Source organism: Mycteria americana, chromosome 4 (assembly GCF_035582795.1).
Source record: "Mycteria americana isolate JAX WOST 10 ecotype Jacksonville Zoo and Gardens chromosome 4, USCA_MyAme_1.0, whole genome shotgun sequence".
Lineage (NCBI taxonomy): Eukaryota > Metazoa > Chordata > Aves > Ciconiiformes > Ciconiidae > Mycteria > Mycteria americana.
The window spans coordinates 2,199,993-2,213,506 of NC_134368.1; the positions used below are offsets into that span (position 1 = coordinate 2,199,993).

At 46.2% G+C, this 13,514-nt stretch overlaps 1 protein-coding gene across 4 annotated transcripts in view; it reads right to left on the reverse strand.

The window, feature by feature from the left end:
* EXOC6B (exocyst complex component 6B) overlaps positions 1-13,514 on the reverse strand; it is a 318,042-nt gene that overhangs the window by 150,903 nt on the left and 153,625 nt on the right. For all 4 annotated transcript variants that reach the window (XM_075499433.1, XM_075499431.1, XM_075499435.1 and 1 more), the window contains one exon: positions 11,557-11,625. In XM_075499433.1, the coding sequence (XP_075355548.1) occupies positions 11,557-11,625 (69 nt within the window). The remainder of the gene's footprint in view (positions 1-11,556; positions 11,626-13,514) is intronic.

Genomic DNA, 13,514 nt, shown 5'->3' on the forward strand with positions numbered 1-13,514 from the left:
CTCACCGATTTTTTACAGCCTGCTTAGTAGTGTGTATTTTAAGCTGTATGGCTCCTTCCAGAGAGGTAACAATCACCGACAGACAGGGTTTGCATTAATTGCAGAGACACACGGGGGAAAAAACGCCCTAAATGGGGTATTTTCATGAGGAGACAGCACTGTACCGCTAGATGATTTGAGTTCAAAGCTCTTCGCTCTCCCTCTCCCTGAATCCAAGCACGCACTCGGGAAGGAGCAGAAAAGCACCCGTCCCGCGCGCCACGTTCCAGCAGAAGAACGCAGCTCGCTCCTAAGGCTCTGTGAGAAAATGTTTGGGTTGGAAAATTACATTTGCGTACTTGGTTTTTTGTTCTTCCATTGCAGAACATGGGAGAATGGTCAGGGAGCAGGGAGAAATAAAAACAAGATAAACTAATGACCAGACCTCCTGTTCCAAGCGCTGCTGAGGAGCAGCACAGCCAGTATGAGCTACACCCTCCGTACTGGGAAAGAAGTGATGTCCTAGCAGCCCGTTTCCACATTTGACAACTGCTTTTTTGCCTCTTTTTAAGGCAAAGATCTATACAAACTGAATTCAAACAGGCACGCGGGACGCTGTACAGGCTACTCCCAACCAGAAGTGGACCGGCATGACCTCTGGTTTGACCAGCTCTCAACTCTGCCCACCTAAACCAACACGTAAGTAATAATTGGGGTTATAGAAGACTGTTAAGTCAAGAAGCCAAAACAACCAGGCAGTGAAATAGCTGTGTTACACAAACAGAGATGTGAGCACGAGCACCAACACTCGGCTCATTTGAGCAGAACAAGAGTTCTCCTTCCTCCTCCCATCACCCATGGAGCTCTTGTTGGGTGAAATCTGCCTTTGATCCCTCCACTCCCTGAAAATGCAGATGACAAAACTGGAAGGAGCGACTGACAGACCAGAGGGGTGTGCCACCGTTCAGAGGGACCTGGGCAGGCTGGAGAAATGGCCCAACGGGAACCTCATGAAGGTCAACGAATGCCAAGTCTTGCCCCTGGGGAGGAATAGTCCCAGGCACCAGTACACACTGGGGGTGACCAGCTGGGAAGCAGCTTGGCAGGAAGGGACCTGGGGGTTCTGGTGGACACCAAGTTGACCATGAGCCACCAGTGTGCTTGCAGCAAAGGCGGCCAACAGACTCCCGGGCCATGTTTGGCAGAGCGTTGCCAGCAGGTCGAGGGAGGTGATCCTTCCTCTCTACTCAGCACCGGCGAGACACAGCTGGGTCCAGGTCTGGGCTCACCAGCAAAACAGAGACAGACAACACTGGAGCAAGCCCAGCGAAGGGCCACAAAGATCTCAAGGGATGGGAGCACGTGACATACAGTGAGAGAGCTGGGACTGCTCAGCCTGGAGAAGAGAAGGCTCAGAGGGACCTTCTCAACGTGTAGAAGCACCTGACGGGGGAAGCAAAGAAGGCAGAGCCAGACTCTTCTCAGTGGTGCCTGGTGACAGGACAAACTTAAATAGAAGAATTTCCATTGGACGTAGGAAAAAAAACTTTTTTACTGTGAGGGTGATCAAACAACTGGACAGAGTCCTGAGCAACTCCACTCTAGCTGACCCTGCTTGTGCAAGGAGCTGATCTCCAGAGGTCCCCTCCAACCTCTGTGATGCTGTGAAGATGGACACAACAGCAGCTTCACTACAGGGCAATAACGCAGATACATGTGGCCACCCGCACGAGTCAATGTGCACCCGTTTAGTTACAGGGTCTATGCATAAAAATATCATGAGGCTTCCTATCCAGCAGCAGCTGTAGAAAACGCGCTCTGTGGCACACCTACAATAAAGAGTTTGCTGTTTAGTTCTGTGCATATCCTTTGGTTAATATTTCAAACAATTACTAAAAGGAACAGGCACAACATTCTAGACTGTTATTCCTTACAATTTTTCATCCTGAAGGAATCCAAGGCATTTCAACACGGAACGACAACCATGGCTGGGGCAAGACAAGCTGGAGGTAGTAAAGCTGGGAGAGAAGATTTAAAGGCAAGAGACAAATACAAATCCCTGCTCTCCTAACAGCTCTTGTGGGTTGCTCAGTGTCTGTGAGTAGGTGATTAAGTCTCCACAAAGTGGAGAAACTAGAAGATCATAAGTCACCCAAGACCTCCAGGTACCAGCTTCAAATGCTAAAAGAGATGAGGCACCTTTCTTAGAAGCCAAACCTCTCATTCCGAGGGATTCAGGAGAGCAGAGCCAAGAAAAACCTCTCTGAGGGCAACGCTCACCTTCTGAACATGTTGCACAAATCCCTGCTTTTGTATACAGCAATTATCAACCCCCTGAATCAGAGCTTTTCCATCACCCTTCATATTTATGACCCAAGCTGGCTGTTGATCTCCCAGCTGAAGCAACTTTTTTGTGTTGGGATGGCGGTCTGCGTGCTTCTCATCTTCCCACTGCGAGACCACGGCTGCCCCGCAGCAAGGGGCTCCCGCGCCACGCTCCTGGAATGCGAAGGCAGCGTTTGTTCATTGTACAACTGCCTTGTTTCCACATTTTCCTGAACAAAGGACTGAAATAGGGGGTATATGCGTCATAAGCCCGTCCTGAACATTGCTCACCCTTTCCTGCACAGATATTTGTAAACAGATTGAGAATTAATGTCCAGCCAACTCAAGACCCTTCATAAAAAAAGGGTTTTATTGAAAACAGGATGGCAATCATTTCCCAGATACACTGCATATAGGCCTTTAAGATGAGAAACAACATACATAGCAGGAAAACAGCAACCGCAGCTGTGCACCAAGCCATTTTCTGAGATGCATAAAACATGGTGGCTTATTATTTTACAGCCCCCTCCTCCCCCACAAACACACTCTCCTCTCTAAAAAAAAAATAAAATACGAAGTTTCTGGTCAGCACATGATAATTCCCCCAGGGTTAATTTATGCACGAAATACACAGCTTTGCTAACAGGAATAGCTCAACAGTCCTCACGCAGAAGGATCTTCCTAATGCCTCTTTTTATAGCAGTCTTAGAGAGTCCACGTCTTACACATACTCCACTGAGATCCAGCTTGAAGCCCAGGGTGACTAAAACACTTAACAGCACAAGGTAAGACGGGGCCAGTATACCTCACAACTTTGCTTCCATGCACATCTTATTACTTTTGCTTTTCAGTGATTTCCGAGCCTGGAGTCTGGAGGCAATGCCACAAAGGGCAGCCCACAGGCAAGACCCTTCACTTCTAAGAGGGGTTCCTGGGACTCAGCTCTCCCTCCAGTTTTGGGGACAGTCAAGCGAAACTGGATCCAATTCACCAGGGTCAAATTTGGGTCTAGTGTTATGTTGCAATATCTTTCATATGTCACGATGAACTGCCACTGAGAGTGACATTTATTTATTTTTAGGAGCAAAAATAGGTCCTAAATACTGAATATCAGCATCAGCCCAGTGGACCGGTGTCACTTGTGATCCAGCTGCAATAAAAAAGGTTTTAAAAGTGTTATGCAAAAGAGCAGCTGTAGAGATACCGGTGTACTACACGTTGAAGCAAGGCCAGCAGTGGCCACCAACGTAATTGCGGGAGCTGGAGCACACAACACATGAGGAAAGGTGAGGAAGGAGAAGGGTGAGGAAGCATATCTAATACAGGATTACAGGGTAGATGGAGCCAGGCTCCCCTTGGAAATGCACGCAAAAGGAGAGGTAAGAGACAAAATGTAAAAAGATAAATTCCAATTAATTTAACAGGAAAAAAAAATACAGTAAGGGTGGTCAAACACTGGAACAGGGACCCAGAGAGGCTAGGCAGTCTCCACCCTTGGAGATCCTCAAAACTTAACTGGATGTGGCTCTGAGATGCCTGATATAACTTCAAATTTAGCCCTGAGTGGAGGGTTGGACCAAAGCCCTCCATGAGTCTCTTCCAGTCTAAATTATTATGAGTCTATAACCAGAGGATGAGAAAAGAGTGGGAATGCTGGTTAGAGATTTCCCTTTCTGTTAAACTGAGTTTTACCTTAGCAAACTCAATGCTCGTCAGGGAAATTCTTTGCAGATCAGTGCACTTCCGTCTCTATCACTTGTTATTTTTGAGATATCACCACTTCTAGACACCACCACAAAGTTCTCCGGGGTAGCTGAGGCATTTTCCAGACGTTCCTGGGACCCTCCTGAGCCCCAACGCCCGGAACGGAGCAAATCTTAGGAAAAGTCTTCCCACACTTACACAATACAAATAGTGGTGTCGGTCTTTAGGGTCCTTCAGCTGGCCTGTATTCTGCACCACTCAAGGTGAACGTCTCATAACAAAATCAGTCCTGATCTTAGAGCTCCCTAGAACCAAAGACCCCCTAGTAGTTACATACCATAAAAAAAAAAAAAAATACATGCTCCCAACAAGTGGAAAAAGGTAAATGTTGCAATAAAGGCTGAAAAGATGATCTGAGGAACTACAGCACACTCAACCTCGCTTCAGTCCCTGGGGAAGTCATGAGCTGAGTCCTCCTGGGACACGTTTCCAGGAATATGGAGGAGAAGGGGACTGGGGACAACCAGCATGAATTTAACAAGAAGTTAAATTCATGAAAAGTTAAATTCATGAGAAGTTATGCCGACGATCTGATTGCCTTCTACGATAGAATGACAGGATTTATGGCTGAGGGGAAAGCAGTGGGTGTCGTTGACTTTAGCAAGGCTTTTGACACGCTCTTCCACAATATTCCTGTATCCAAGTTTGGATGTCACAGCCTGGATGAGTCATCGGCTGGATGGGTAAATAATTGGTTGGGTGGTCATGTTCAGAGGGTCATGATTAACGAGTTTTACCCAACATGGGAGCTGGTCACAAGTAGGAAACCACAATGAGGTCTGTCCTGGGACCTGTCTTGCTTAACATCTTTACCAGTGACTTGGAGGAGGCAACAGAGCACTCATGCACTTTGCAGATGACACCAAATTGGGGGGGAAGTCAATACACTCGAGAGCAGGGCCACCATCCAGAAGGTCTCAACACGCTGGAGGAATGGGCTGACAGGAACCTGATGAAAATAAGTACGGAGAAATGCCAAGTCCTGCACCTGGGAAGGAAGAACCTCTTGCAACAACACAGGCTGGGGACTGACTGCCTGGGGAGCAGCTCTGTGGCTAAGGACCAAGAGCCTTGGCAGACAGCAAGCTGAACACGGGCCAGCCGTCTGCCCTGGCAGCAGAGGCGGCCAACAGCCTCCTGGGCTGTATTAACAGGAGCAAAGCCAGTAGATTGAGGGAGGCGATTATCCCCCTCTACGCAGCGCTCGTTAAGACTCTCTCTATACCCTACATCCAGTTTTGGCCCTCCCAAATACAGGAAAGACACCGATAAACCGGAGCGAGTTCACTGGAGGCCACCAAGATGGTTGGGGCTGGAGCACTTGCCCCACAGGCAGAGGTTAATGGAGCTTGTTCAGTCTGGAGGAGTGACTACTTCAGGGGGACCTAACAGCCACCTTCAGTACCTACAAGGAGGCCATGGAGCAGAATAAGTTGCCCTGAGAGGTTTTGCAGTCTTAGTCCTTGGAGGTTTTCAAGACCAGACGGGATAAAGCCCTGAGTAACCTGGTCTGATCTCAGAGCTGCCCCTACTTTGGGCAGGAGGTTGGACCAGAGACCTCCTGGGGTCCCATCCACCCTGAACGATTCGATGAAATACTGAACAGATGCAATATATATTTTCCATGCTCAGGACTAACAGAGCTGACTCTTATTCTAGCCACTAGGAGTGGAATGGGATTGAGTGAATCAGGATGAAATCAGCATTAAATGTAAAAAATCAGTAGATTTTCAGTGAGTAAGTGACCGCGCAGAGTTTTGCAAAGGCCTGGGAAAGCACGGCTGCTGTTCCTAACCTCAGGTGACAAGAAGTCTGCATCCGGGCTATTGTAGTAAACCTCCCCCCCCTCCTTTTTTTTTTTTCTCTCTCCCCCCTAACATGTCTGTTTTCCAAGCTGAATATTTTAAGAATCAAGGCTGCCTGTGATCATATCTAGCCAGCTTAGAATGAACACTGATTTCTTTGCTGCTTCTTTGATCGAAGCCAAGTGGTTTTCTCATGGGTAATAAGGTCACAGGGTTAAAAGAGCAATATGACAATTACAAAAGTTAAATCTATTGCCACTACAGACAGACACACTACCCAGGGTCCATTAGCACGTAGTACAGAATGGTTATCACAGGTCACTGACACCAGTTCACTCTAATGGCTTTTCCTGTGTCCTTATCAATCCAGTGCACAAAGTGTCTCACCCTCAGCCTTTCCCTATGATCTCAGTGCTGTGTTTATAGCTATCTAACTCCACCAGGCACCAGTGGGTCAGCCAAGTCAGCAGACAGTGAGATATGCCAGGACACAACGATGGGACAATCTGCAAAGTGTCTGAGATGAACAAGGAGTTACCAGAGACTTCGAGAAGGAAATTTTTTCCACTGCCCCCCCCCCACCCCACCCCCTCCAAAAAAAAAAGTTTTAAAGTTCCCAAGGACACCGAGGGAAAACTTTACAACCCTGATCTCAAAAATAGAAGTAAACCACAGACTTTCCATGGTATGGTTCGTGTTTCAGTATCAAATAAAAGAAACAACTACTGTTACAAAGAGAAAAAAGAGATGTTTTCATATGAAAGAGAGGGTTGGGTAGCTCTTATTATTTGAATTGTGGTTCCTATAAGAGGTTTTCTCATCCCTTGAAAGAAGAACTTCAGTTGTTTTGCCCCGTTACCAAAGAACAAACATTTTGGTGGGGATGCTGGAGCCCCGCCGGAGAGGTGGGGACGGGGCAGGAGCGACCGGCTGCGTCACAGCCACCACGGGCAAGCAGACGAGCAACCAGCCTGCCCATTTATTAGCCCACAAAGGCAGAAAAAGGAGGATTAATGCAGGCAGCACAATCGTTAGCACACTTCTAAGAGGAATTAAAAAAAAAAAAATTATTTAAGTGGAGGGCTGGGAGGAGACTAACGATCCGCCCGCCGCCGGATTCGCGGCGTCTCCCACTTCAAATGAAATCTGCTCGGCTTGGAGATACGAAGTGGTGTTTCCCATCCTCAGTCCCTGAGCTGGTGGATCCCCGCGCAGCTTCTGCAGTCAAAACGTAGCAATTTTAGCGATAAGCAAAAATAAACCCTAGTTTCTCCTCCCAAGGCCGTGCTGGCTCCGCACAGCTAAGAGATACAAACCACTATATTCTTCACTAAAATAGGCAAGTGAAAATGTACCAAGTGGATACAGTCTATGCACAACGCATGCATTTTAATATAGGGATTTAAAGACATTTCTACATTGATTATTTTTAGTAATGTAGGGGGGTTTTATTATTTGCTTTACATTTTTTCTGCCTTTCCTAATGTATTTTGTGCATCAAAGCAGCTTTAGGGTTAGGGAGGCTTGGGGTAGAAGCAATACAGCAGATAAAAACGTCAGTGGCGAGATACGACAAATTTATAGTAAATACCTGTCAACTGCTATTTATCTAAATTATCCAGCTCTGGGATTCTCCAGAAATACTTCATCAACTAGGAGGCAGCTACAATTTTAAGCCTGTATTTACATCAGAATCTGCTCTCTTCTTTTTTTTTTTTTTTTTTCTTTTTTGACACTTGTTCTTTACCCTAAAATGACCCCTTTGTAGCTCGGATCAAAGAGCTGGGAGTGTCAATACCAGTGTCTTCATGAACATGTTAAGAACCTCAAAGTAATTGGTAACCAATTAGCATAAAGCTAAAAAAACCCACCTAGCTAAGGCAAACCCAAAATGAGTACTAACAGGCAACAGCACCGGCTGAAGCAGGAGCTTAAGCGACTTAAATCACCGTCAGCTGCCTTTGAGACAACTTCTTGGGAGCCCCCTCTGTGCAAACCACTCCGACTTTCTTTGGCTTTTTTTTCTTTAATTTTTTTTTTAATTCCTTTCTGCTCTTCGTTCACTCTTTGCTTTCTGCCTTGCTACAGCTTACGGGAAACATGAAACAAAAACTGTTTTTCATTTTATGTTATGTAAAGCAAAGCAATTCCATGTCTTGGCCTTGAAATACAAGGCACCCAACAGCTGTTCAGATGCTCCAGCAGATAAACCATCTGGCCCAAACCTCACCTTTCCTAATTTATTTTGGATATCGATCAAAGCAACTCGAGCATTACATAGACTTTGGTCAAAGACAACATAAAAGATAAAAACGTCAATGGCAAAATCACTTCACTGAAATATCCTTGTTTCTTCTTTATATAATAATATTACCATTTTCAACAAACTTCTCTATTAACTGAAGGAAAAGATATACCTGATACCAACAGCCCAGCAGCCTAACCACGCTGCAGATGAACGTCCTTAAATAGCACATCGCTGCTGAACAGAAACTAAGCGGGGTTTAGTGTTTACGATCAGCTGAAACTAGACACGGACTTTGGCCAACCGACCAAGGAGACCAGGACAGGCCCCAAGACTGACGTGTCCTGGCTCTGCTGCCGGCTCCCCCCTTAACCCTTCCATACGATGCTCCTGGCATCTGAAGAACCACCATATCCATAGTTCCAGCTCGTCTTTTTTTAATTTTCCTAGGAAAAGGACAGTACACGTTTGTCTCCTGTTACCAGGATTCCCACCGAGACCCTGAGGTTGTTCAGTGGTTACCGATTCGTACCGACTTGAAACCAAACCTGTCATCTGAAAAGCCTTTTTTCATGCCATTCAGAGTGTATTTGCTGCATGCAGAAACCACAGGCAGGGTAAGGACTTGTTCTTCTAGGCACCGTTTAGGGACATAAACGCAAATCATGAAATCAAAGGGTTATTTGAGCAAAGAAGGGTTATCCGTGTGTGCAACTCCATGTATAATACACAAATAGACTCTTGTCATGTTTTGTTTGGTATCTGCAGATATTCAAAGCCTCCCCTACGCCCATTTCTTCCTCAAGACACCGTCAGCCGGCCCGTTTCTCACAAGAAAAGGAATCGCCGATGAATAGTCCCATAAAGCATCCCACCAGAGCCTGTCCTCCCCGGAGCCGCCACCACGCCAAGGTCCAACTCTCAATTAACCCCCGCCTGACCTTCCTTCACTTTCTTTCCCCCTCCTCTGCCCTTCCTGAGAAAGTTCAGCGTTTCCTGGAAAAGTCTCCTTGCCTGTTTGATATTGTACTTCGCCTTGGTTGCTGAAGGAAGGATTTACAGGTGCCTGGCCCCCTCTGTAAGACCATGACCGAAGGCTGACCTCCCGTTACAATATGTGAACTTCTGCCCTGCTGATAAGGCTGGCAGATATGAGTAGGATTTTTCAAATAATCCTTTGGGAATTTATAAGCAGCACAGCCATAAAACCGAGGTGACTGGAAGGTCGATTTCACTAAAAATAATAAATATCTCAATGTTTATTCAACGTGGGCCTTTTTAACTGCAGGCCAAGCATTTAGATAATGCTATTGTAAATGACAAATATTAGGATTTTTTGGTAACTATTACATTATGATCCTTCCGTCTGACATTGATGTGGCCGTTTCCCTCGACGCTTGCTGGATCTCTGACATTGTTCAACCCAAGTTGGGCCTAGAAAGCCAGCACAGGATTCAATCACAGGTCAGGAAAAGGGCAATTTTCTTTTCAGGAGCTTTTACTACGGTTGGTTACCTTTTTCTCTTGCTCCTGTCTCCCTAACACACCTTCTTTAGAGCTCTGCTGGGTATTTTTCCTCATTCCTAAGGCTTTTGGATGAAATAGAGAAGAAGCAGGGGGAGAAGGACTGAATGACCTCAGCTCAGGATGGGGACAGAGGACGCTAACCCACCGGCATGAAACCCCTGCACCAGGTCTAACTCCACCATCACCGAGTCCCCTGCACTCTTCCCACCTCCAGCAGAAGACAATCCCAGCCAGACCCACCACCGAGCGCTGGCCATGGAACCTGTCTTCTAGCAGCAGCAGTTCCCTAACACGCTTCGGAGGACCAATTGCTATTTCAGATTAAGAAGTACAGCAACAAGACAACAACAAAGCCCCAGTGTCGAAACGAGACCATTTCGAAGGTGCAAAACTGTTATATCCACCAGCGAAAGCTCTTCATCCTTTTCGTAACAGCTTTATGTATAAATTCACAATTGAATAAATACCCTCGCATTAAACAAATGCACGTAAGCTACGCAAATAGGATTCCTAATCCTGTTTTCATTACACGTATTCTTCACTGAAGTTGCTCCAAATAAAGTGACACTTTGAAATCCACAAAGCATTTCAGACCAGTTGTAATCTTCAATTAGCACACTCCCTGAACCGGGCTCCCAGCGCCGGGTTTGAGGAGGAGGTTTTTGTCCAAGATAAACAGAGTAACACATTTTGGGTAGGTTAACTTTTTCATTCCAATAAAATATCATGGCAATGTAGCCAAATTACATAATTATTAACAGATGAGGGCACAAAAAGATTTTATATAAATGTTTTTTATGACAATTCTTTTCCTTTCGCAAATTCATTTGTATGTATTGCTGGAGAAACTGGCTTTAGAAGTGCCTTAAAAACAATTCTCTCTCAAGCCTGGCTCCGCCGTGGAAAGGGAGGAACGCTGCGAACAGAGTGCTCCTTTCATCTGCTGCCTGGGCTTCAGATTGCTCAACCGCAGGAGAAGAGCCCTCTGAAAGCTCCCTCTCTCCAAAGGACGTTAAAGAAAGGATGCAAACAACACAGGTTCTTTGGGTCGGCAGACGTAAGGCTCGTACGCTTGCTGGAGGCACCTTAGAAATTAAAAGTTGAAGGGTAAGCTACAAAGGGCATCTTATCTGCCCTTGTTATAAATAAGTAAGTAAAAAAATCAATACCTTACGTACTCATAATGCCTAGGAGAGAACGTAGCTCATCTAGCAGCATCTCTGCAGAGATCGGAGCTCTCTTGAAAAGTTCTCAAGAACATCATACGGTTCGGACTAACACTTTTTAGCCAATAACCAAAGTTCTCAAGAACATCACACGGTTCAGACTAACACTTGTTAGCCAATAACCAAACACCAACACAGAACAGTTTCAGTTTGGCCGTATTTTTCAGTGCACGCAAAGCCTAGCTATCAGGAAATTGGGAGCGATACAGTCAAACGGTGGATTTGGTGGGACAGCAGCAAAGCTGCTGCTGTCAAATGATGTTCGAAGAGCGGCAAAGTTCTCCTCCGTGCAGCAAACAATACATTTAAAACCAATTTCCCCCCGCGACTCCTCCATTTGCACTGAATAATGAAGCTCCTGTGGTCAAAGAAGAATTCTCAGAGGAAAACTATATGACCAAGAAATACGTATATTATAAACCCAGGGTCTGCAATAGCTGGAGAAAATATCCCTTTATATTTCTGTAGCCTGCATGAAGTAACTGTGTGGTTTTTACCCAAATGCATCCAGCACTGGCCTACTTTCTACTTCAGGGAACGCGCTTCCTAGCTAGGTGAACATTAATAAATATTTTGCAACCACCTCCTTCCAGCCACATCGATGGAAGGAGCAGCACCCCACCGTCGTCTTTAAACCACAGCCCGGTGTCAGCACCAGTCTCCTGGGCAGCACAGAGTCACTTACCAAGACAGAATATATGTGCAGGCATCGGTACACCGGTGAGAAGTCCACCAGGTCCTGGGCCCCAGGCACCTAAAAGACAGCAGGAGATCAGTGAAATACGCAGAACACATATCGGTAAGCACACCTCTAATATATCACATACAGGTAAGTGCAATTCAATGCATGCAACTCCGACAGAGAGCGACACCAAGATTTCAGGTACGTTACAATTAGAGTGATTATTGATATCTACCTATCTCTGACTATATTTACATTTTTTAAAGTTTCTTGAAATAGGAAAATTTCATTTAATATTGCTCTCGCTCCATTTACACTCCCCTAGGAAATCACATTGCAGCATTTGGCCCTCTGTTAACCAGCTCAGCAGAGATTTAATTTTGAACATAGGCTTAAATACAAGTTCAAGCATCCTGGCACAAGCTGTTCTGGTACTTATGCAATGGGGGGGGGGGGAATTATTCTCTAGATTCCTGGTTTGATTTCTTTAAAAGCACAAGTTCTACTTTTTTTTTTTATTTTATTTTTTTTCTTAAAAAACACGCGCCACACAGACTCCACCACCTTTCAACAACATAGCGAGTCTTGCGCAGGGACAAGGAAGCGCATTTTTGAAGGGTGGGACAGAAGAAGGGAGGGCAAGAGGAAAGATCAGAGAAGAAATTTGCATACAAGAAGCTTGTGTCCTTTGGATATGTGCGAGCCAACACAGCATTAAGCTTGTTGGCCAAGGCATAAAGCTAAGGCAACTCTCCTTCTCCCCCAAAATCCAGAGAGGAGGGGAGTGTTCTGTTGACATGTGGTGGAAAAAAGGGGAGAAAGATGAAAGGGACCAATGGACAGGCCTGGGAAACATGTTTATTTTATATATTTTTAATTATGCTTAAGAGGCATTTCTGCTAAAAGGGAGGTAGAATGAAGAAGAGAGAAGTTCCTAGCTGGATGAGGGTATGCAAGCCTCAACCAACGCTGCCCAAAGCGCCTGGGGCGAGCGGTCCTCATCTAAAGCAATGGCTTCAAGCGGGGGAGTGCAGAAGTTATGGCTGGAAAGGGAAAACAGGGGATTTTGTCAAATAGCCTCTGTATAAAGCGGAATCGGAGCTGGTAAAGAATCCACTCCATGCAAAGAAACTCAGTCCTCAGCACTACACAGGTTCTTGGTTAGAGCTGAAACAATGAACGAAGCTATGGAGACAGACAGAGCAGCAACACACGGCATGGGGCCATCCCATCCCGCACCACCAGCGTCGCTTCGAGACCCCCAAAAACTTGACAGTCCCAACCTGGTGGTGCAGGGAGGGGACGCAGCCGACCGGCTCGGTGGGAACAAGGCAGCAAAGGGATTTATTGGGGTATGGCACGAGCCCGCTCATCCATCTCACCGGGCTCTCCTTCCCCCCCCTTGCACCAAGCACTCCGTCGTGCCACTTGAGCAGCTCTTCCAGATGGGCAAGGTTGGCTCACCAGGAAAGGGGAAGGTTTGTGAGCGAGGGATGGGGGCTGGCATCGCCTGGGTGACCCTCTCCACGTCGAACCCGGCTGTTCAACACGCCCCAGCAAAAGGGTTACAGCCGAACCGAGGGCAAGCAGCCGTGAAGCACAGCTCACCGGCCTCACGAGCATCTCTTACCTTTTATAAGACTGTATTTGACAATTGCAAACGCTAGGCAGCCGTTTTATTGTGTTAATGTCAATTTTATCATGTCTTCCTGGTCATTTATTTTCCATTTGCAGTCTCCTGGGCCTTCTAATGCTCCCTAAATAGCTCCCAAACCCAGATTTCAGCTAGTTTGTGGATACAGATTTTGCCTTGCTGTATTCCTCCAGCATTAAGCATAACTGGTCTCCAGTTGGTAAAACAGTAAAACGCTTCTGGCTCAGAAATCCCCAGTTGCAAAACTGCTGGAGATCACTAAAGCAGACAGGGAAGTATCGGTGCTCGCTCAACCCAGCCATCCTCT